The sequence below is a fragment of the Diceros bicornis genome, chromosome 1 (assembly GCF_020826845.1).
Source record: "Diceros bicornis minor isolate mBicDic1 chromosome 1, mDicBic1.mat.cur, whole genome shotgun sequence".
Taxonomy (NCBI): domain Eukaryota; kingdom Metazoa; phylum Chordata; class Mammalia; order Perissodactyla; family Rhinocerotidae; genus Diceros; species Diceros bicornis.
This window is the reverse complement of record NC_080740.1, coordinates 89,863,533-89,886,533: the sequence shown is the minus strand read 5'-3', so window position 1 is coordinate 89,886,533 and position 23,001 is coordinate 89,863,533. Positions and strand designations below refer to the sequence as shown.

General features: G+C 56.2%; 2 protein-coding genes across 2 annotated transcripts; one reads left to right on the top strand and one right to left on the bottom strand.

Moving 5' to 3' along the window:
* Positions 1-41: 41 nt before the first annotated feature.
* Positions 42-3,204, bottom strand: EIF4E1B (eukaryotic translation initiation factor 4E family member 1B). The gene is given in 8 exon segments (XM_058546458.1): positions 42-153; positions 156-214; positions 554-693; positions 832-945; positions 1,697-1,760; positions 2,476-2,571; positions 2,837-3,030; positions 3,108-3,204. Coding segments are annotated over 8 exon segments (738 nt in total). The 5' UTR covers positions 3,126-3,204; the 3' UTR covers positions 42-100.
* Positions 3,205-13,661: 10,457 nt separating this feature from the next.
* On the top strand, positions 13,662-23,001 carry SNCB (synuclein beta). The gene is made up of 6 exons (XM_058546425.1): positions 13,662-13,892; positions 14,572-14,701; positions 17,613-17,654; positions 17,879-17,997; positions 22,397-22,486; positions 22,855-23,001. Exons 2-6 carry the CDS (start codon positions 14,581-14,583, stop codon positions 22,885-22,887), a joined length of 405 nt encoding a protein of 134 aa, XP_058402408.1. The 5' UTR covers positions 13,662-13,892; positions 14,572-14,580; the 3' UTR covers positions 22,888-23,001.

Below are 23,001 nucleotides of genomic sequence, written 5' to 3'. Positions count from 1 at the left end.
CCGACACCCCCTCCACACACACACACACACACACACACACACACACACACAGCAGTGCAAGGCTCAGAGTGGCTGCGTGGGGATTGGTGCCAAGGCCCCCTCACACCACAAACTTGTTCTTGGCTAGGGAGTTGCTCTTGGTAGCCGTGTCTGGTGGGCCTGGTACCCAATGACAGTCTTTGTAGAGAGGCCCAGGCGTTCTTTGTAGACACGCCTGGGGGTGGGTGGGGGAGGAAATGAGACAGGCAGTCAGCAGCAGGTCCTGGAGATAACCTGGGACCCTGGGTCCTTGGCCCAGAGCTGCTACCCTGGTTCCAGATACAGTCACCCCTGTTTTGTGTGTCTTACCCATTTGGAAACCCAAAATATGCCTCTAAGGCAAAAGAAAAGCGTTCTGCTAGAAATAATTTGAAATCTAGATTCCAAACCCTTTATACGGGTGGGTAGGGAAGAATCAGGAGGTCTACCCTTGCAGACCAAGCCCCCCCCCCACATTTCACCTTCTCCCCTAGAAGAGACCCAGCCCCCACCCCGTGCCAGAGACGCCCCTCACCCAATGTGCAGCACGCCCGCCTGGTTCTCCGCCTCCCGCGTCCACACGGCGATCTTGTCCCCCTTGGTGCGGATGTTGACGACAGCCCCACACACCTCCCGGCTGTGCTCCTCAAAGCTCTCCCCGATCAGACACAGCAGCTGGGGCCAAAGAGGGGGACAGTGAGACCTCCAGCTGTGGCACACGGATTGCCATCCTTGAGACCACTGCCACCACGGGACTCATAGCAGCCCTACCCCTTCCCTTGGGGACCCTCCCCGCCCAGCTCCCACACTCACGGTCTCCAGCCACAGGCGGTCCAGCTCACTGTGGCGCTGCTGCTTGGTGAGGCTGACCAGCCAGCGGCCACCGCGCTTATTCCTGCTGTCTTCCCACATGGGCTCGATGCCGTCCTGGGAGGCGGGATGGCAAGTCAACTGCCTCCCTTTGTTCCAAGGGAAATGGGTCCCAGCCAGCTTCCAGGCCCAGCTCCAGCCCCTCCCCAGGCCTCCACAGGCCCCGTCCTCTCTTGCCTCCATCCCCTCTGTACAAGCAGTTTCCACCACTAGCCATTCAGCCCCCAGACCCTCCTCTGAGCTCCCACAGGCCCCTGAGTCTCAACATTTGTCACCTTTTATAGCCTTGTATGTGTGTGTGTTTGTCTCCTTTACTGAACCGAGTTCCTTGAGACAAGAGTTCAAATGGGGGTGATCAAGGACGCCTCTGGGGCACTCCCAGTGTGGGCAAGGGCAGACATCCCAGGCTTGGCCGGGCACAAGTCACCTGGGGAAATCTTTAAACACTGATGTCAGGGCTCCACTGCACATACCTCCAGGGAGGGGCCTGGACACTGATGATGAGTGTCCTCGGGCAAGTCTGATGTCTGTCCCCAGGTAAGGAGCCAGGCCGGAAACCTGGGCTCCTTCCTTGTTCCACCTTCTCCCCTCCCCTTCCAGACTCTTGAACGTCCTCCAGGATGCAGCTCAGGCCTGACACTCTGTCCAAGCTTCTGGACAGCATTTCCTCCCATCAGAAATATATCCAGGCTCTGAGGGAGGCTGTCCTCAGCACCCCACCCCCAGACCCCCTGTGAAGGAGGATGCAGCAGAAGCCAGGAAGCATCAGGCCCCCTGTGCTCCTGGGGGGCGGGGAAGCAGCGCTTACCTTGAACAGGGCGTAGTCACAGCCGGAAGAGAGCTTACTGGCCAACTGGATGTGACTGTACATCCTGGAGAGAGCCCCCACCCCAGGCTGGAAGTCCAGGCTTTTTAGGGCCTGCTTCTAGCTGGCCTCAGACCCCTCCACTTCTTGCCAGAGCCCACTGCTTTTCACCCACCTTCTGGCCTCCAAGCGTTTGCTTATACTGGTGCACCCTGCCTGGAATCCAGCACTACTTACCCAAACCCTCAAATCCCACCTCCTCTCTGGAGCCTCCCCTGACCATCCACGCCCCTGGAGAGGCGTTTAGCCCCCTGGTGCAGAGTCTGTTTCTGGCACCCCTCCAGCTGGAGCCTGGGGCTTCTCACCCGCCCCTAGGGTTTGCACAGCACCTTTCCGATCCCCTCACTTGATCACCCATGGACACTCAGGCAGCCTAATCCTCACTTTGTGGCTAAGACAAGCTCAGAGAGGGGAAGGAACTTGCCCAGAGTCACAAAGCATGGAGTAGCAGAGTCAGGGTCAACTCCTTGCTTCTCCCACCTCCCAGGCTCTCTCCCTAAGCCCCAAGAAGGCTTCACGGGGGCCTGTGCCCCAGCCCCAATGCCCCCCACCACCTCCCCACAGAACCCACCAAGCCCCAGCCCTCAGCAAACACTGCCAGACCCCAGGGAGTGCTGGGAAAGCTGTGTAGGAAGCAGCCCCCTGGAGGGGTGGAGTCTGGGGAGGATCTTGAGCCCAGAGCCCCCCCACCCTGGCCTCCTTCATGAGGGTCAGACACTCACGCCCAAAAGTCCTCCACGGTGTCAAACTTGGTGACCAGATGCAGGTTGTCTTGCCAGGCCCGGCTGCGATCATTCTTGAAGAACCACAGAGCCCACCTGAGGGGCAGGGGTGGCCAGGAGGAAGTAGAGAGCCACCCATGCCCACCCCCAGCAGCTCCTAGGCTGACAGGGAAGTCCTGCCCTTCAAGGACAAACAGGGGCCCCCAACGTGGCTGGAGTGGGTTACCCTGAGGGGAGGAGTGGGGGCCTGTAGCTTGGGCTCCAGCAGGGCCCAAGTCTGAGGCCAGCTCGGGCCTTCCACAGATGGGAACTGGGGCCGGAGAGGAAGGGGGTTCAGGGCCACAGAGGGGCCCTGCCCGACCTGTTCCGCAGCGGGTGCAGCTCCAGCTTGACCTCCACCGGGTCCTCATCCTGGGCCTTCTTCCTCGGGGCCCGCAGAGCCCAGGGCGAGCTCGCGGCCTCTTCTCCCGCCCATGCCCCCACTGCTGCCTCCTCTTCCTCTTCCTCCCTCTTCTCCTTCTCCCACTTTCGGATTCCACCCTTAGCCTCTCCAGCCTGACCAAAGAAAGGAGTCAGCGTGGGCTGTGAGCCCCAGCCTCAGCGCTGCAGGAGGGGTGGGCAGGTGGACTTACAGGGCTGGCGGTAGCCATATGGCTGTAGCTGGGCACCTAGCTTCCGACGAGGGTGGAGGGGAGGGTCCCCAGCTGCTGCCTTTTAACCCACTAGTGCCCCGCCCAGGTCCGGGAAGGGGGAGGAGCCAGCGTGGGGGAAGGGCTTAGAGGTGGAAGGGCGTCCACAGTTCCTTCCATCAGCAAGCCTTTAGTGAGCGCCTTCTGTATGCAGGCCTGGGGCTGGGGCCACAGCTGTGATCAGGCAGACCCAGCCCCACCCACGTGGTGCTGGCCCCGTGGGGGCCGAGACAAGAAAGTAAGGGTCAATATGAGGGGTCTGCCCTTAGTGAAACCGCATCCCACCCAGAGTGGGTCCTGGACTTAGAGCAGGCTGCCCCAGAGATGGCAGAAGCAGTGCCTGACATAGCGGGCCGTGGGCAGGTCAGAGACCTCATACGTGCATGTGGCGTCTGCTTGTTTGTCTCTGCTGCCATTCACCCCCTCGATTTGGCCACCAATGTCCTCTGACACAGGCATTTATCTGGGCTCTGGAAGAATCTGAGTTTTCCAAAAAATATAATCATTTAGAAACAGGAAGACTGTATATTAAAAATCCACATTTTTGATTATTCTGAAAAATTTTGGAAGGTCTGGCAAGACTGGGGCCTCCACCTCACAGGTCCACAATCTGCCGCAGCTGAGGCTGCCCTTTGGAAGGGCAAATGGGGTTCAACCCAGCTCTGCCAGCCTCCCCCCCAGCTCATGCTTCTCACCTCCTGGCTCATCGAGGGTTCTCCACCTGGGCATTGATGGTGAGGGGCAGTGCGACAGTCTCACAGCCTGGGTTCAAGTCTTCCCTGCCCTCACCTCAGCCCAGTACCTGAACCTCATTGAGTCTCAGTTTCCCCATCTGTAAAATGGGAATGTTAGTGACACACAGCTGAGAAGCTTATTGTATTAAATGATATAAAACATGTAAACCCCATAGAACAAGGCCTGGCTCAGTGGTCAATAGAAGTCAGCTGAGGGCTACTCCAGGGTGGGGAAGGGGTGGGGGGGAGGGGAGAGCGAGGGAAGGGGAGGGAAAGCTCTGGCCCTGGATACCCTTTCCCAGCCTTCTGAACAGCATCCTTTTCTGCAGGGGCTGAAGCCTCCTCAAGTTTCTTAAGGTTCCTCACCCTCCCCTCAGCCACTTTTAGGGCCCCAGGGCTGTAAGGGGACCAGTCCCTCCCCCTCCCCCACACCGAGGGAAGCCCATGACCACCTGGAGGCTGACAGTCAATATCTGTTCATCAGGCTCCGGGGACCTGCCAGCCACAGGGCTAGCTGCTGGGAGGCTCCTGTGCTCCAGTCTGTTGGGGAGCCGGACATCAGATAATCTCATAGAGACTGTGTGAGCACAAGAGTGGACCTCCGAAAGAAAGGGATTCGCAGATGGGAGAAGAGAGAGTCCATAACTTGAACTGGGGGCTTTAGAGCGGCAGTTCTCAAGTGCATGGGTCAGAATCACCTGCGGGGCTTGTTAGACTCAAACTGCTGGCCCTGCCCCAGAATTTCTGATTCCTTAGCACTGGGCTTGGGCCTGAGAACTGGCATTTCTAACAAGTTCCATGATGACGCTGGTCAAGGACCCCATTTCGAGAACCACTGGCTTAGAGGCAGTTCACAGAAGAGGTGATGTTTAAGCCAAGACCTGACGTGTGAGCAAGAGTTGACTAGGCCAGTGGAGGGAGGCATCTCGGGGAGTGGGAATAGCATGTGCAAAGGCTCTGGGGCCACGAGAACATGGAGTACTAGAGGAAGGGAAGAAAGACCAGTGTGACTGAAGCCCAGAGGAGAAAAGAATGGTCAATCTTGATCCTATGAGAATGGAGAGCCGCTGAGTAGTTCAAGTGGGTACAGATGGGCTGGGAAGGTAATCAGATGGGCTTTCCAGGGAGTTCTCTGGGCTACTATGTGGGAAACACATCCTGTGGCGGCAAGAGTGAGTGGAAGGAGATCTGTTACGATGCTAACACAGTTGTCCAGGTGACACATGGGGCGGCAGGGAAGATGGAGAGTTCATGATGGATTTCAAAGGTATTTAGAAGGGAGACCCGGTGGTTTTGGTGATGTGTAGGCTCTGGGGAGGTGGGGCATGGTGTCCAGCTACCTGTTGCTGTGTGACAAACCACCCCAAATTTCGTGGCTTAAAACAACAATAATCATTTCGTTTGCTCACAGATCTGCAATCTGGGTGGTGCTCAGCAGGCACAGCTCTTCTGTGCTCCACAGCGCTGCTGGGTGGGGTGGCTCACGGGCTGGGGCTGGAGTCGCCTGCTCGTGCCGATGCTGGTGCCAGGCGGGGCCGCGGCTAGGGGTGTGCCCGGGACAGCTCTAGCGGTCTCTCCATGTAGCTGCTTGGCTGCCTCACAGCACGGTGGCTGGGTTCCCAGAGCGAGCGTCCCCAGAGACAGGGCTCAGAAGCGGCCAGTTGAAGGCCCGGGCCTGCAACCTGGCACGTCACATCCCCTGCGTGCTGTGCCAGTCCCAGGGCTCACGTTCAAGGACGGGGGCACAGTGCCACCTCCCCGTGGGGAGTGTGGAAGAGTTTTGGACAGAGGAAGCCCTGGACGAGGGCCAGGCGTGGGGAGACATCATGAATCTCCATCTGATGGAGGAAAAGGGAGAAACGACCCTACTCAAGTGTCGGGCATGGTCTTAGCTGCCCTAGAGTCCGGGCCCAGAGCCTGGCATGGAATGACCCTGCCAGCCACAGCACCCCTTCCCACCATCTTCCACGTCTTCCAGCCTGGGATGATTAAGGAGAGACCCTAGGAGCAAACTCCCTGGCCCTACTGGGGTCCTGGTCCCTACCCAAGGCCCTCCCAAGTCTGTCTGTGGGGGACATCTTCACAGTGGGGTCAAACAAGCAGGGGCTCTTGAAGCCCCGTCCTGCCAGTCTGTTCCTAAAGTGTCTTGACTCTGCCCGTTCCTCTCCCTCCCATGCCCCACCCCAGGCGAGTCCTGCTGTTTCTGGCCTGGGCCACTGCCCGGGGCTCTCCCAACGCTCTCCTTGCTTCCACTCTTTCCTTCCTACAGAACATTCTCCATGTGTCTCAGAGGGATCATGCAAAATATTAACCTGATCACTTAACTCCCCTGTTTAAAACCCACCAGGACACCCAGAATGTGATTTAAAGTCCAGGTTCTGGGCCTGCAAATTCCTGCATGATCCAGCTTCACAGTGCCCCAAGCACACTGATCCTCCAACAGGCCAGATGCGTTCCTGCCTCAGGGTGTTTGCACATGCGTTCCCTCCACAACTCTTTACATGACTGACTTCTCCTTGTCCTTCAGGGCTTAGCTCAAATGTCTCCTTCTTAAGAGGCCTTCCTTGACCACCCTGTCTAAAGAAGACCACTCTCCCCCATGCACTCTTTAACTCATCACCCTGTTTTAGTTCCTTCTTAGCACTTAGCACCACTCACTCGTTCATTCACTCAGCTATTCATTCACAAATGCTAACCTAGCAGTTCTTTTGCACCAGGCACTGTTTAGGCACTGGGGGACACAGATGCGAACAAAACTGGTGGTTCCTCCTCTTTGCTTCAGAAGGCAACAGGACTCAGCCCTTGGGCCTCCTCACTGCTCTGTCAACTCTTGCTGTTTCACCATCTCATCCCGTCATGGGCGTGAAGTGCCACACACACAGTGACATCGCTGGCCTCGACCTGAAACCCAGAAGAGCATGTCCACCTGCGGGCTCCCAGCTCCACCCGGGTATCTAATGTGCGTCTCAGGCTTACTGCATCCAAAGGTGAATTCCTGACCTTCCCCTGTCCCCAGACCTGCTCCTCCCACAATCTTCTCCATCCTTCCAATTGTTCAGCCAAAAGTCCTGGAATGGTCCTGGACTCCTCTTTCCGACCCATCAACACATCCTGTCTTCAGCTCTACCTTCGAAATATATCCAGGATCCGACTACTTCCCTCCGTCTCCATGGCCACCACCCTAGCCCAAGTCACTGTCATCTTGCCTGTATTGTGGTGGTGGCGTCTGAACCAGTCCCCAGGTCCCACCCTTGCCCAAGGTCAGTCTCCTCCCTACACAGCGACCATTAAAAGTGAAAGTGAGATCGCAGAGCAAGGGTCTGCAAGGCCCCGTCAGCTCTGCCCTCCTCTCCTGTGCGCTCTGCTCCAGCCACACGGGCCTCCCCGCAGGTCCTCAAACACGCCAGGCCCGCTCCTGCCTTTGCCCTTTCCGCTGGCCGTCCCTCCATTGCTGGCTCCGGTGAGGCCTTCCCTGCCCCCTGTGTCTAACTGCTCAGGCCCGCAGCCCTGCTCCAGGCTCTCCACACTTCTCTTCTTCGTGTTCCCTCCTAGCGTTTATCACCTCCTGACACACCATAGACTTTACTTATTTATTTTACTCATCATCTGCCTTCTTAGAACATGAGGCCCCCAAGGCCTCTTTTGTTCACGGCTATGTTGTCCAGCGCCCAGAACAGGGCCTGGCTCATAGCAAGTACTCGGAGGTCAGAGTGAGGAGGGACAGTTGACCATTAGACAGCGAGGTGAGCGTCGCTGATGTTGACAAGAGCAAGACAATCTAAAGCATCTTATTTGGTCACTAGTTCATTTGTTAATTTGTTGCTTCCTACTAGAAAGGTACGTTCTGGAAGAGCAAGGACTTCATTGGTCTGGTTTTCTGCTGTCTCTCAGGTGCCTAGAATAGTGCCTGGCACACAGTTGGCGCTCCAGAAAACCTGATTGACAGAGCAGAGCCAATAGGACGTGCCCTCTCCGGGTGTCAGTTCCCTCCTCGGTAAAGTGGGAGGCCTGCCTTAAAGGACTGTTTCGAGTCCTTTGTGATATAATGGCTCTGGGGCCTGGCACCCAGTGGGTTCTCGGTAAATATCCCCCACTCCTCGCTCGGTTCCCAGCACCCTTCCTGCAGGCCTGGCTTCCTCCCCACACTGAGGCCCCTGGAGAGCAGGAATGTTGATGAATGTTGAGTCACATGTCAGGCACCACACACACAGTGAGAAAGACACAGCTGATCTTTGCAGGACCCAGGCAGGGCTGGGACTCCCAGAATCCTCTCAAGAGAACACCTTCTGCCCCAGCTGCTCCAGCTGGGACTTTCTCCCAACCCCTTCCCCACATTCTCCCCCCCTCCCCTGAAGCTTCAATAGCCAATCTCCTTTAGTACATTCTTAGGAGGGGGAGAGGGAAGAGAGGGATGGAAAGGCCCATTTTCCTGGGGGAGAGAGGACTCACAGGTCCAGGGTCTGTCCAGAAAGAGACCCAGGGCCTGGGCTCTGCTGTCCCAAGCCCTAAAGGGGGGCTGGCAGCATTACATGAGTACAGAATCCTTTGTGCTAGAAAGTGGTGGCCCAGTAACCATGCTGCCTTCTTCTGGGGACAGCATATATCGAGAGAGAGAAAGAAAAACGTAGCAAATGTTAACAATTGGTGAATCCAGGTGAAGGATATTCGGGTATTCGTTGTACTAATATTGCAACTTTTCTGGAGGTTTTGTTCATTGTACTATTCTTGCAACTTGTCTCTAGGTTTGAAATTTTTCTAAATAAAAAAGTTGGGGGAAAAAAATAGAGGTGCTAGTGGCCCACTCGGTAACCATTCTCCTCTTCTTGTACTTTGATTCTAGGCTAGCTAGATCTAGATTGATCTAGCCTAGCTAGATTACCATACTTTTCCAGCCTCCCTGCAGTTAGACATAGCCAATGAGACGTAAGCCCAAAAGTTGTTGGCTTCTGGGAAAACTCCTTATGAAAGAGACAGACAACTAGCAGGTGTTCTTTTTACCCTGCTTCCCCTCCTACTGCTTTCTGCATAGACATGATGGCTGGAGCTGCAGCAGCCACCTTGGGCCATGAGGTGGCCTTGAGGGTAGAATCCATGTACTGAGAATGGTGGAGCAGGAAGGTAAGAGTCTGGGTCCCTGATAACTGTGAAGTCATCACACCAACTGTGGACTGCCTACTGCTGGACTTCTTTAAGTGAGAGAATAGACACCTGCTTTGCCTAAGCTTCTGTACTAACAGCCAAATGAACTTCCCTCCTGATTCAGAGTTTATCCTGTTTTCTGTTCCCTCTACACTCTGGACTTTTCCACCTGCCAGATCCTCTGCTGGGAATGCTCACCACCACCTGTAAGATCCTTCTTACCTTTCAAAACGCAGCTCAAATGTCACTGTCTCCCAGAAGCTTTCCCTGGGTTCCCCTTCCCTTCTGACCTCCCATAGCCCCTGTGCTGCTGTTCAACTCCCCACAGCCACTAGCTGCCAACCCGAGGACTCTTCACTACTCACGGCTTTGGCCTTTCTGTAGCATTTATCCAGCAGTCCTCTGATCCCCTTGGAGTCCCTGCTGCCCCTCTCTCCAGCCTCTCCTCTCTGTGCTGCTCCTTCTCAGTCTTTTCCCAGGTTCCTCTGTCCCTGGCCATGCAGGAAGATTCCAGTGCCTCAGGATTCTGTTCTGACCCTCTCTTCTTTTCACCCTCTGTGTTCCCCTGGGCAGTCGTGTCCCCCCATGGCTCCAGCCATGTCCTCTATGTTAATGACTCCAAATCCAGTGGTGTACGGGGCTGGCTTGGACCAGCTCGTGAGAACAGTTATTAAAGTTTCAGGAATTTTGTGAGCCTATTGTTAAAGCCATTATTAAAAATTAAATTATATAAACTTATGATTATGTAAATTCTGTTAAAAACAAAGATGATAAACACTCAAAAGGTAACATCCTATTTTTTTACTATTATCTATGATCTTAAGATTATTTTTATCTATTTTATCTGTATGGTGAAGATATTATGTAAGGGTGCGCTCCCGTGCATCTCTTCCCAATTCTCCATTCAGTGACATCACATTGACAGCTTGAAATCAACCACAGTGGGAGAATTTACACCATGGGTATTGGCAAACTCGACAAATTGAGGTGTTTCTCCACTTGCAGAGCCGTGTATTAAAGATTTCCCAGTTCACCGTGGCCCAAATCTTATACCTGAAGCTATCGCGGAATGACTCAGGGGCTCTGGGCTCAGATATCCTACTCTCTGCAGGACATCCCCTCCAGTTTGTCTGCTAGGCACACACATTCAGCATGCCCCAAACAAGCTCACCGACACCCCCCAAAGCTGCTGCACACCCTCAATGTCTGTTTCATTTTGCAGCAGCATTGCTCACCCTGTTGCCCAAGCCAGAAACCTGACAATCGTCCTAGACCCATCCCTCCCCTCTTCCCCAACACCTAGTAAGTCATCTCCTAAATTATCCCCAGATCTCGCCCTCTGTCCTCTTCCCACCTCGCTGGGGCTTCCCTTGTGCAGGCTTCGCCATCCTTCCTGTGGATTCTGCCCAGGCCTCCTCACCATCTTGCTGTATCTAGCCCTGTCCCTCTCCAACCCACCTCCCTTGGCCCCCTAAAATGCAAATCTCATTTAGGTCTCTCTTGTGCTTAAAATCCTTCAGTGACTTCCAAGTTCCTACAATAGGAAGGGTGGACACCCTTCATATGTTCTTTCTCTCTTCCTCCTCTCCTCCCTCCTGTTCAGTCCTCCTTCATCACCTGCTCTGACATTCAGGGGTCTTAGTCGAGAGTCACAAAAATCACTTCTGGCTAATTTAGGTAGAGGAGTTTATTCACAAATATACCGGGCAGTGCAGAAGCTCTCTGGGAAGGCCAGAGATTCCTCCTTGGAGACCACGCAGCCTGGAATGAGGCCCCACATCACACACACGGCCTAGCAGGCTCAGGAAGGCTCCCAATGCCACAGCTGGCCTTGTCAGTGCCGGACGCTCCCAGCAGCAGGGTCACTGCTGCCCACGGTCCCTGGCAGGAGCTGCCACCACCACCACCACCCGTCCTCACCAGAGCTGCTTTCTTCCCTGCTGCTTCTGGCACTGGCTTCAGGTTCTAAGTCTGGGGCTGGAGTATCTGGGGGCTGAGGTCACATATCCTGGCTGCAAAGAAGGCTGGGAAAGCATTGTCAGCTCCTAGAGGGGACTGTGGGCTCTGCCTCAAGGGGGGAGATCCCCCAAACATAGGAAGGGGGCAGCTCCAATGCGGAGATGACAGATGTTCCCTCATGCTAGCATCTTAAATTATACAAGTACAAAAATACTATTCAAGGTAAAATAATCAAACAGCACAAGAAGGAAGGCGATGAAATGTGAAAGCTTCTCCCCCTGAAGCTCTCAGTCCCCTTTGCCAGGGGCGACTGCTGTTGACAGTTTTGTGGAAGTCCTTGCAGATGTGTTCCGTGTATACAGATGTAAGTACATATTTGTTAGAAAGGTGTCTATATAATGTGTACAGTATGTGATAAGTGTGTGTGTGTGCATAAATTTTCTGTGTATCAACAGTGGCCTGTCCCCCACATCACAGTTGGGCACCTTGCTTCTCTCCCTTCTCTCTGTATCCTGACAGGCCCACTTCAGCACAAGGTTTGTTTCTTTGGGTTTTTTTTTGTTTTTGTTTTTTGTGTGAGGAAGATCAGCCCTGAGCTAACATCCACGCTAATCCTCCTCTTTTTTTGCTGAGGAAGATGGGCTCTGAGCTAACATCTATTGCCAATCCTCCTCCTTTTTTGTTTCCCCCAAAGCCCCAGTAGATAGTTGTATGTCGTAGTTGCACATCCTTCTAGTTGCTGTATGTGGGACGCGGCCTCAGCATGGCCGGAGAAGCGGTGCGTCGGTGCGCGCCCGGGATCCGAACCCGGGCCGCCAGTAGCAGAGCGCACGCACTTAACCGCTAAGCCACGGGGCCGGCCCTGTCAGCACACGGTTTGGCTCATCATTTCTTTTTTTCCTTTTTTTTCTTTTTTTTTTTTTCTGAGGAAGATCAGCCCTGTGCTAACATCTGCCAATCCTCCTCTTTTTGCTGAGGAAGACTGGCCCTGGGCTAACATCCATGCCCATCCTCCTCCACTTTATATGGGACGCCGCCACAGCATGGCTTGACAAGCAGTGCGTCGGTGCGCGCCTGGGATCCGAACCGGCGAACCCAGGGCTGCCACAGCAGAGGGCACGCACTCAACCGCTTGCGCCACCGGGCCGGCCCCTGGCTCATCATTTCTAATGCCAGCGTAGCATTTCCCTGGGTGGCTGTGCCGTAATTAACTAGCCAGTCCTCTACAGATGAACGTTGAGATTATTTTCAGGTTTTTGCTACAATAAACCATGCTGCAGTGCACATTCTTGCACAAATGTCTCTGTGCACTTGTGTGAGTAGAGATCCAAGGGATAAATTCCTGGAAGGGGAACTGTTGGCTCGAAAGGAGCCAGCATTTACGTCTCCGGTAAACACTGCCAAGTTGCCTTCCAAAAACCACGCGCCAATTTGCAGCTCTACCAGCAGCCTGTGAACGTTTTTTCCCAGGCCCTGCACACTGTGGCTGCTAGCTGCACCCTCACATCACCACCCACCACTTACATGCCCTGCATTTCCGCCACAGGGACTTTGCCCATGCTATACCCACAGACTAAAATTCCTTTCCTCCCTTGTCTGCCAGATAGAATCTTACCTGTCCCACAAGGCCCAGCTCAGATGTCACCTTCTCCGTACAGCCTTCCCTGACCCGCCTAAGCGGTCAGAGTCTCCTTCCTCTGGGATCCCACAGCTTCTTGGGCATAATTCTGTCATAGCCCAGACTGAGGGCCTATGTGTGCCTGGCATTCTATGGCCATTTTCACAATCCCCACCATAACAACACAAGAAAAGGGTTTTATCCATCTTCTCTCTCCTCACTGGCTCGCCAGCTGCACCGTCTTCTATCTGTTCCTAAGCACGGTCCTGCCTCAGGGCCTTTGCACTCCCAGTTCCCTCTCTATGGATCTTGGCCTTGGTGCCTCTCTGGGGTCTCTGCTCCTGCTCCCCTCCTCACAGAGGCCTTCCCTGGCCACTTTGTCTCCAGCACCCCTCCTCTGGTCGCTCTGTTACATCACCATGTTATTATCTTCTTAACACTTCTCACAAGCTGAAACAACCTTGTTTGGTTTAAGTGTTGACACATGTATTTTCAGTCCTGTGTCCCATCACACACACATTGTGTGTCCCACAAACACACCATTGTAAACTCCCTGAAAGCAGGGACCTGTTTACCTTGCCCACTGTCTCCAGCCTCAGACCTGCCTGGCACCTGTCTAAGCGCTCAATCCACGTTCGTTGAATGAACCATTTGCATTTTACAGGAGAGGAAACTGACATTCAGAAAGGAGAGCTTGAGTAGCCCGAGGTCCCACAATTAACGCAAAGCACAGCCAAGATTCCAACCCATCTGAACTCCAAAGCCAATTGCAGTATTTCTTCCCTACTCTTAGCACCCCACATTGTCTCCCCCACAAGACTAGGTTCTCGGCGGCAGGACGCGAGTCTCACTCCCCGGGGTCCCCAGCGGCGCGTCAGGGGCCTGCCCGGGAGGCTAGAGGGCTCCGGGGAGATGTCACCCTCCCTGTCCCCTGTCAGTCAGGCTGAGGGGGCGGTGCGGCCGCCAGGGGGCCGCTGAGCTCAGAGCTGCCGCAGCGCCGGAGCCGGAGCCGGAGCCCGAGCGCGCGAGCGAGCACGGCGCAAGTCGCGAGCGGTGGCTGGCGACGCACCCAAGGCCGGGGCACTGCTGCGCCCGGCTCAGAGCCCGCGCCCCGCCTGCTGCAGACCGACCTGAGCGCCTGGCCACTGCCCGACCCCCCACTGGCCCCGAGCCCTCCTAGCCCGGCCTAGCCGAGCCCTTTCCTTCCGCCCACCGCAGCCGCAGCCGCAGCCGCAGCCGCCGCTGCCGCTCCATCCCCAGCCCGGGCCTCGCATCCAGGTGAGGCGGCCGCGCTCCAGGCGCCGGGGATGGGGAAAGCGCTGGGAATGGAGAGGGGACTGGGTGGGATGGGGAAGGGGCTGGGGTGGATGGGGAAGGGGCTGGGGTGGAGGGGAGACTGAGTGGGATGGGGAAGGGGCTGGAGAACAGAGAGAGGGCGCCGGTGGGTGCGTATCAGAGTGCGCCCCGGGATATGTGTGTCTGCTGCTCTGTATCTGCAACTGCCTGGGTGGCCTTGTGGACGTGCGTCCGCGCCCGTGTGTCTGTGTGTGTCGAAGTATCCGTGAGCGTTTGAACGTCTGCGTGTCCTGTATGTGCACATGAGCGTGTCCGTGGAGTATATTTGTGTGCATGGCTGTATGACTCTGTCGTGTGTGTACAGGCAGGCCCAGAGGCTTCGTGCCGAACCCAGCACTCCGGTTCCGCGGGGCTGCAGGTTGCAGGGCCCCGGATAACCGAGGCGGTGGCCCCTCCCGCGTTCCCAGCTTTCAAGGACGCTAGGACTCGCCGCGGCCCTGTGGCCTCGCGCTGGGGAGGGGGTAAGGCGGGAGGGGGTTCCGGGCCGGGAAGGGCGCCACAGTCTCAGGAGCGAGGGGAGGGGGCACCCGCATCCCTCGGGAAGGGCTGGGGTGCGGGTGCGGGGCCAGCGCCCCCGTGCCCGTGTGTTCCATCTCCCCAGGCCACCAGAATGGACGTGTTCATGAAGGGCCTGTCCATGGCCAAGGAGGGCGTCGTGGCCGCCGCGGAGAAAACCAAGCAGGGGGTCACCGAGGCGGCCGAGAAGACCAAGGAGGGCGTCCTCTACGTCGGTGGGCCAGGGGCGCGGCTTCTGGGGCTGCAGGGTTCTGGCATCCTCCGAGGGAGTGAGGCCAGGGTCCTTAGAAGGAGGTTGGGCAGGGGGCGGGGGGGTGGGGTCTGGGCAGGAGAATATGAGTCAGCAGATGCGATAGGGTCAGCAGGGGTCACTGGGGACGTGGCCAGCGGTGGAAGCCTGGGTCAGGGATGAGACAGAGGAGAGGAGGATGGGGAAAGTGTTGGCGAGGGTGGGGTTCATGGAAAGGCCAGGACCCATGCAGTGATCCAAGCAGAAAGCCTTCTCTTCCTTATTCTTTTCCGCATTATTAATAGTTGCCTGGTGTTGAGCCCTAACTCTGCCAAGTACTGCACCGTGCAGAGCGCCGGGGTGCCCACCGCCTAGTTACTGCTCCTGCCCGTTCCACAGCCGGGACGCTGGGGCTCCGCAGCTCTGACTGTCTTGTCCAAGGTCACACAGCCCGCAGAACCTGAGGCTGGAGTGTTCGCCAAGCTTTCTGGTCCCAAAGCACCACCTGTCCCCTTGTGGGACCTCCTTCCCGTGTTATTCGGGGCTCCCTTCCAGCCTTCTTCTTCAGCTACTTTCACCTCTAAGTTGCTCTCCAGGTCTCCCTGCCTCCCAATGCTGTGGTTCCACCATCATCATTTCTTCTCTCAGTCCACCCAGCTTTTGGACGCTGTCATTAGGAGAAAGACCAAGTGGTTAAAATTTCTCACCCTAAGTGTGGGAGAGGGAGCCTGCCGGGTCATTTGCATAAAGGGAGGAACAAAACCCATAAACTGACATTTACTGAATCCACATGGTGCTTGGGGCTTCTTTGTGTGCAGTGGGTAGAATTCTCCCCGATGCAGGCTGAAGGGGGCTGGTTCACTTGCCCGGTGTTGTGGTAGATTTGGGATTGTGGTAGTTTGAAAAATATTTATTGACCAGGTACCATGTGCTGGTTGGTGCCGGCTCTCCTGATAGTGGTACAGAGCATCCAATAGTGGAGTCTGACATCAAGTGGCTGGTGTGGGGACCACTTTGGTAGGGTAATCAAAGAGGTTGGCATTTGAGCTGAGCCCTGAAGAAGGGCAGGGGTGGGGGCTGGAGAGGGGAGGGCAGGAAACAGTGGTTGGAGATGAGATCAGACAGGGGGGCAAGAGCAGGTTCATGAGGGAGCCCTTGCTTGTAGGCCAGGGCACAGCATTACTATAATTGCCACGGGAGATTATAAGCTAGGGACTGACGTGATCTGACTTCAGTATAGAAAGACCCTTAGGCCTCTGGGGACACAGCAAACTGCAGGGAGGCCTGCTAGGAGGTCGTGAAGCCACCAGACAAGTGTGCTGGAACTAGGACAGGGTGATGAGACAGAGAAGGCTTGAGCCCACACCTGCCGGGCCCCAGCTCTGGTGTCCCTCCTGTCTCCCCCCCCCCGCCCTTTCACTCCTGTGGACCCCTGGCACCCCGACACGGTCTTCCTGCTATTAGTCTTGCCCCCCTTCTCCTTAGATTGGCCCCTCCTGCTCCTCCCATGCTCAGGAACTTCCGATGGCCCCTGGTTCCTACAGGTTAAAGCCTCAGCTCCCTGCAGCCTAGCATTCAATGCCCTGCATGGTCCTGCCTCAGTCCAGATCTCCATCGCTCCAGGCACACAGACTGCGGTGATGTGCTCCGTGCAGGCCACCTCCGTGAAAGGACACTTCTCTGTGCCTGCATGGTTCCCTGTGCCTGGAATACCCTCCCTGGTCTACTTTCTGCATATCCACCTGCTCCCCATTTGTCAAGGCCCAAGCAGTGCCCCCTTCCCCGTCACATACCCTCTGGAGCCTGGAAGTCCACTCCTCACTACTTGAGGTCCAGGGCACTGAATCTGCCCTCCTCTTACCCCATGCGACACTGAGCAGTTGGCCTGGGGGCCTGGCACAGAGCAGGTGCCCACAAATGTTTGTGGGAGGAATCAATGGGTGCACATGCAGCCCTGCCCCCCCATCTCTGGGTCTGCCTGGCCTTCGGCCTGAGACTCCTGTCTTCCCACGCCAGCCTCTCCTCCTCCCACCAGCCTCAGCCTGCCCAGACGCCCATTTCTGAGTCAACCAGCTGTTGTCTGGGTTGCCAAATCCTTAGAATGGGCGACTCGCCGTCTCAGATCAGGCCCCCAACCTTTCCCAGCAGCCCCACATTTTGATGTGACCAAGTAGCTGCTCTCCTGGGAAGGCCCAGCCAATGCTGCGGGTGTCAGGCACAATCTGCACATCACCCTTAGACCCATCCTGCACCCTAGACACTCTCCACCCCGACCAGAAGGAAGGATGGCACCCTTGTTAGGAGAAGAGAGTCTTCAGAAGAAATGGGGTGGGGGTGGTGGATGTGGGTGTCCAGAGGTGCGATGGGGGCACCAGGGGAACCTTTCAAATACACAGCCTTTTTGCATCCCCCGGCTTCACCCCACTCCCACCCCACCTGTTCCCATCCTGGGCTTCATAGAGTGGTAGCTGGAGTTTTGGAGTCAGACCTGAACTTGAATGTCAATTCAGCCACTTACTAGTTGTGGGAGCCTAACTGAGCTCTGTTTCCATCTGTGAGTCAGGGACGGTCACAGCACCTGCTCCCAGGGCTGGGAGAGGATCACGTGCAGTGGGGAGAGGAGTGCTGGTGCTCGGGCACCAGAGGGGTGCGGGTATCATATTGGGGGGGCGGGGGGAGACTGTGCAGAGAACTCAAAGTTCTGAGGATGTAGGTGTGGGGGGCTCAGTGCGGTGATGAGGGGGGCCCTTGGTCTTTGGGGGCCCAAGGAAGCAGTGATGGGGCCAGAATGCCCACTATTGACTGGGTCCCTCTGCTCGCTCTGTCCCCACCATGCTTCCAGAGTCTCGGTTCCTCAGCTCCGAGCCCTTAAATGTGCTCCTTTTTCCTCCCAACAGGAAGCAAGACCCGAGAGGGGGTGGTACAAGGAGTGGCCTCAGGTACCAGCCGAGCCCTGGCACAGCCCCCCTCCCTCACCCCAGCCTCTGAGCTGGCCAGATCCAGAGGGTGGGAGGAGGGGACGGTGGAAGAGGGCACCCCCAAGGCTTGGTGGGGGGGGAATGTTCCACAGGAAGGCAGGCCCTGGGACACTATGGGAAGGGGGGCATCTATGCCTCCTTCACCCTTGCCCCTAACCCCTTTCCCTACTCTCTCCCTGCTCCAGTGGCAGAGAAAACCAAGGAGCAGGCGTCACATCTGGGAGGAGCCGTGTTCTCTGGGGCTGGGAACATCGCAGCAGCCACGGGCCTCGTGAAGAAGGAGGAATTCCCCACCGACCTGAAGGTGAGCGGTCCTCCTACCACACACGTTCACGTGTGCATGCACATGCACACACATGCCAGAAACACCCATAAACCTGCCACTAGGCTCCCTGTGCCCTCAGCCCTGCACAAAGCTCCTTGCCTCATGGTCTGCAGGGCCCTGCTAGACTCAGCTGAGGATGAGTCTGCATGGAGGTGTGTATGGGCGTGGCACTCCCTGTGACAGTGATCCAGATCTGGCTGTATACATGTATCCTGCTTGTGAGTGTGGCCTGGACCACTTCTGGCCGCGTCTGCATGTGTCACTGATTATTCATTCATTTCTTTTCACTCAAGGAGTATTCATGCCAGAGAGGAATTGTTCTAGGGGTAACTGCAGTGAATAGGTTCCTGCATTTGTGGAGCTGACACTGTACTAGGAGAAGACAGTAAAAAGCCAACCAAGTAACAAGATGATTTCAGACAGGGATAAGTGCTCTGAAGAAAAGACAAGGGTGAAGGGATAGAGAGTCAAGGGGTGAGGGGGCTACTTTAGCTGAGAGGAGGTGATATTTGAGCTGACACCCAAGGGATGAGGCAAGCCACGTGGGAAATGTATTTCAGGCAATAGGAACAGCACATGCAAAGGCCCTGAGGCAGGCATAAGCAGGTGTGGGCCATGGGGTCGGGGTGAACTGTGTGTCACACGTTTATGTAGGCATGTTCCCCCAGGGGAGTGGTGGTGGCTATCCATGTGTACATGAAGACAGACACTTCCATTAAGACACGCTGTAGAATAAGATATGTGAGCTCTAGAGCCCCACAGAGCTGGGTTTGAATGCCAGCTCCACTACTTCCTGACTGTGTGACCCTGGGCAGGTCCCATCATGTCTCTGAGCCTGATTCTTTGCCTGTAAGGTGTGAGATGAACACAAAAGTGCTCTTATGTAGATTAGAGATAATACAGATGAGAGGTTCTCAAAACTGAAGTGTGCATCAGAATCACCAGGAGGCCAGGTTACAATACAGACTGTGGGCCCCATCCCTAGAGTTTCCGATGCAGTGGGCCTGAGAGGGGGCCCAAGAATTTGCATTTCTAACAAGTACCTAGCTGATGCTGATGCTGCAGGTCCAGGGACCACACTTTGAGAACCACTGATAAAAAGCCTGGCTTGCATACCGTGAGTGCTCAGTAAGAGACGGCGGCCCCATGATCATGTGAGCGGTCCACGTCTGCCCACAGGGGCTTGTGTGACCACAGGTGTGTGTGGAAATATACCACCGTGACGGTGCACTCTGTGGGCCTATAGGTCTGTACAGACATTCCTCTAATGGGGTGAGCCATGTCTGTCCGCGTACAAGTGCAGACTGCCTCCGTGGGGGTCGGGGCTCCTTCCCCAGCGTTTGGTCTGGGAGATGAGTGTGCATTCCACATGAGTGTATCCATTGGGCTGTGGGAGGAGACCCCACACCATCCTTCACGCCAGACATTTTGCACAGCTGGTTCCTTCCCCTGTCAGAAGTCTGAGACTCGACTCAGCAGTTCTGGGTCAAGTCCTTCCTGTGCATTTTACCAGCTGTGTGACTTTCCAGGTCTTATCATTACACTTCCAGTGGTCACTCCCATCATTGAGCTTCTGTATGGGCAGGCACTGTTCTAGACATTTTACATGGGGTAACTCATTGAGTCTTCACGGTGTCCCTAGGAAGAAGGCACCACAATTAGCCCATTTTACAGATAAAGGAACTAAGGCTCAGAGAGGTGAAGTGAATTGCCCGAGATCCCAATTCCTGCCTGCCTCCCTGAGAAGGTGGTTGGGAGGATAACCTGAGCATGTCTTCAGAGTTGCTTGGTGCTGACCTGGGGCCAGGCCCTGTGCTGAGAGCTGGTGTGCAGAGAGAGGCGGGTGTGGGCCTGAACCGTCAGCCTCCGTCAGCCTCCAGGCTGTCCTGAGGGGCCTTGCACAGAACCATCTCTCAGGCGCCTTCCTTCCCCACTTGGCACCTCAGCCTCCTCTCTCAAGGGAGCTCGAGGTCGTAGATTCACAAGCCAAACAGCAGCCCTTTGGGGCCCCCGGGCATGGGGGAATGTGTGCAAGCCCAGGCTGCACACTTCCGAGTGTCTCCACCTCCCAGCCTGCTCAGGGACAGCTGTCCCTTGGGATCTGCCGGGAATCGGTTCCAGGAGCCCCGCCCATACCAAAGGCGCGGATGCTCAAGTCCCTTCTATCAGATGGCGTAGTATTTGCATATAACCCACGCACACCCTTCCGTACCCTTTAAATCATCTCTAGATTACCTGTAATACTAATACAGTGTAAATGCTACGTAAATAGTTGCTATACTGTATTGTTTAGGGAAGAATGACAAGAATGAAGAGTCTGTACGTGTTCAGTACAGACGCAGCCACGGCAGGCCTTTCCACCTGCTGTTGGTTGAACTCTCCGATGCGCGACCCGCGGATGCGGAGGCCGACCGTACACTGTCAGGGAATCCTCCCCGTACTCTTACAAAGCAGAGAGCACCGTCCTCTTTCCCATCCTAGGCAGCTGAGCTCAGAGGTGGTGAATTGCCTGATCAAACAGCTAGTGAGTAGCCAGGAGGGGCTGTTTTTAAGTGAACTTTTTATTGAAGCCCAACACGCAGGCAGAGAGCAAGCAGCCCCACGAAATGTTCACAAAGGGAACCCCCCCCAGCAGCTGGCCTCAGACGCCTTTCCAGTCCCTAACCGCAGGGCCAAGACTAGGGTGAGATGAGTGAGGTGTCTGGGGCACATTCAAGGGGGCACTCATTCTGGGGTCTCATTTGCACGGCTCTGAGAGTGGGCACCTTACTCACCTCACCTCACCCTCCAAGGGTCGCTGCTTCCTGACTTCCATCACAGATGGGCTGGGTGTTTTTAACTCCAGTGAATGTCACCCTAAGTTCTGTACTCGGCTTCCTTCGCTCAACAGTGAGGGCGAGATTCCACCACGCGTGGTCTGTGCTGTCGTTCTCCGTTCTTGTGCGGCACCCGTTGTGTGCTCAGACCACAACGCACACATCACAGCACACATCACACCGCCGTTCTCCTGTTGTTGGGCATGTGAGTCGTTTCCAAACAATGTGCGGGGGCTGGGACCTTAACACTGTTTCTTTCCCGGGCTCTGGTCGTGGCTGGGTGACTGAGCAAACTAACATTTCCCCGCCTCCTGGGCCGTGGTGTGCCCCTCTGTGCACTGCGGCAAGTGAGCCAAGCTGGGAGCTGTGAACTCCTGAGCCTGGAGGGCCCACCTAGCCAGGTCACGTGAAGGAGCTGAAGCTGCCTGGATGGGCTGGGGCAACGAGGCAGAGGTGGTCAGGGCAGGCCTTTCAGCGCCGGCCCTCCAGGGTCTCAAGATTCGTCTCTCTGCCCAGTTGGGAGGGACAGAGGTTACCTGTGGAAGTGGGGGAGGTGGTGTGCCCCCGCCTACACATTGCCCCAAGGGTCCAGGCGTGTGCCAGTCCACATGTGGGCTTGTGCATGAACCCTAGGTTATTGTCTGTGCCCGTGTGTGCAACCAGCTCAGTCCCGTGTTTGTGCATATATATGTGCTCACCTGCAGGTGGCTGGCCATGTTTGGCAGCCCCCCACTTGCATGCCTACTGGTCTGCACCCCTCTGGGCAGCAGCTGCAGGGGGGAGGGGAAAGTCTTAGCTCACACATCCAAGCAACACCACGGAGCTGTTGCTTCCAGCTTATCTTAAAATAGCAACAGCTGAAGAAACCAGGCCACACAGGGCCCTGGGGGAGGGATGGGTGGAAAGTGGCAGGGGAATGGCCCAGAGCCTCTGCCCAGCCCTGTCCCTGAGTCTCCATCTCCCTCCAGCCCAAAGGAGCCTCCAGGGTTATCCCTGGGGTCCTGACGCCACGCACAGAGCCTGACACAAAGGGGGCAGAGATAAATGGGTGACAGTGTGCTGTCTCCCCATCCCATCCAGTCCAAATGATGGAAGTACAGGAGGCTGCCAGCTGCTGGGAGCCCCGCTTCCCCTCCCCACCCCAGCTTCAGCCTGATTTGGAGGGATCTCACTCCTCATACCTTCATCCCTCTTCCAAGGCACTCCAAATAATTTAATTAAAATTTCTGGTTACACTGCCAACAAAGGCTAGCCTTCCCCTAATCAGTCAGAAGCCTTCCAGGGCAGGAATTTGGGGGGGCCTCCCCAGCTGCCCTCACAGGCCCTGTTCCTTTTTTTTTTTATAATTTTATTTATTTATTTTTTCCCCCAAAGCCCCAGTAGATAGTTGTATGTCATAGCTGCACGTCCTGCTAGTTGCTGTATGTGGGACGCGGCCTCAGCGTGGCTGGACAAGCAGTGCGTCGGTGCGCGCCCGGGATCCGAACCTGGGCGCCAGTGGCGGAGCGCGTGCACTTAACCGCTAAGCCACGGGCCGGCCCCTGTTCCTCTTTTGCCCACAGCCAGAGGAAGTGGCCCAAGAAGCTGCTGAGGAGCCGCTCACCGAGCCCCTGATGGAGCCGGAAGGAGAGACTTATGAGGAACCGCCCCAGGTGAGAGGCGGCAGGGCTGGGTGGGGCCTTGGGCATCCCCAAAGATTGCTGCCGTCCAAGCTGGGGTGGGAGGTCTCTGGCAGCGTAGGGTTGGGCAGAGAGCTTCAGGCTTCCCTTTTCTAGGCCCCAGGCCCCAGAAGGCGGAAGCAGGGAGGGAGAACAGAAGGGGCCTAGCACTGGGTCTCAGGCACCCCTGCCCAGAGACGTCCAAGCTGTCCCCAACTTCCAGGTTTCTCCCTTGCCCAGGGGGAGGGGCATGCACTGTTCCTCCTTGAGGGGGAGGGGTCTCGGGCCGGGGCCTGGTCAGGTGGTCTGCAACCCCTTCCTCTTTTGCTCTTCTTCACTCTACCCCCATCCCTCTAATGCAGGAGGAGTATCAGGAGTATGAGCCAGAGGCGTAAGGGCCCAGGACGGCCCCCACCAGCAGCACAATCCCTTCCCCGCCCCCCCCTCCCCCGAGCCAGGGTTGTCCTTCTACCCTTGCCCCCCAAACACGAGATCTTCCTTCGCTCCGA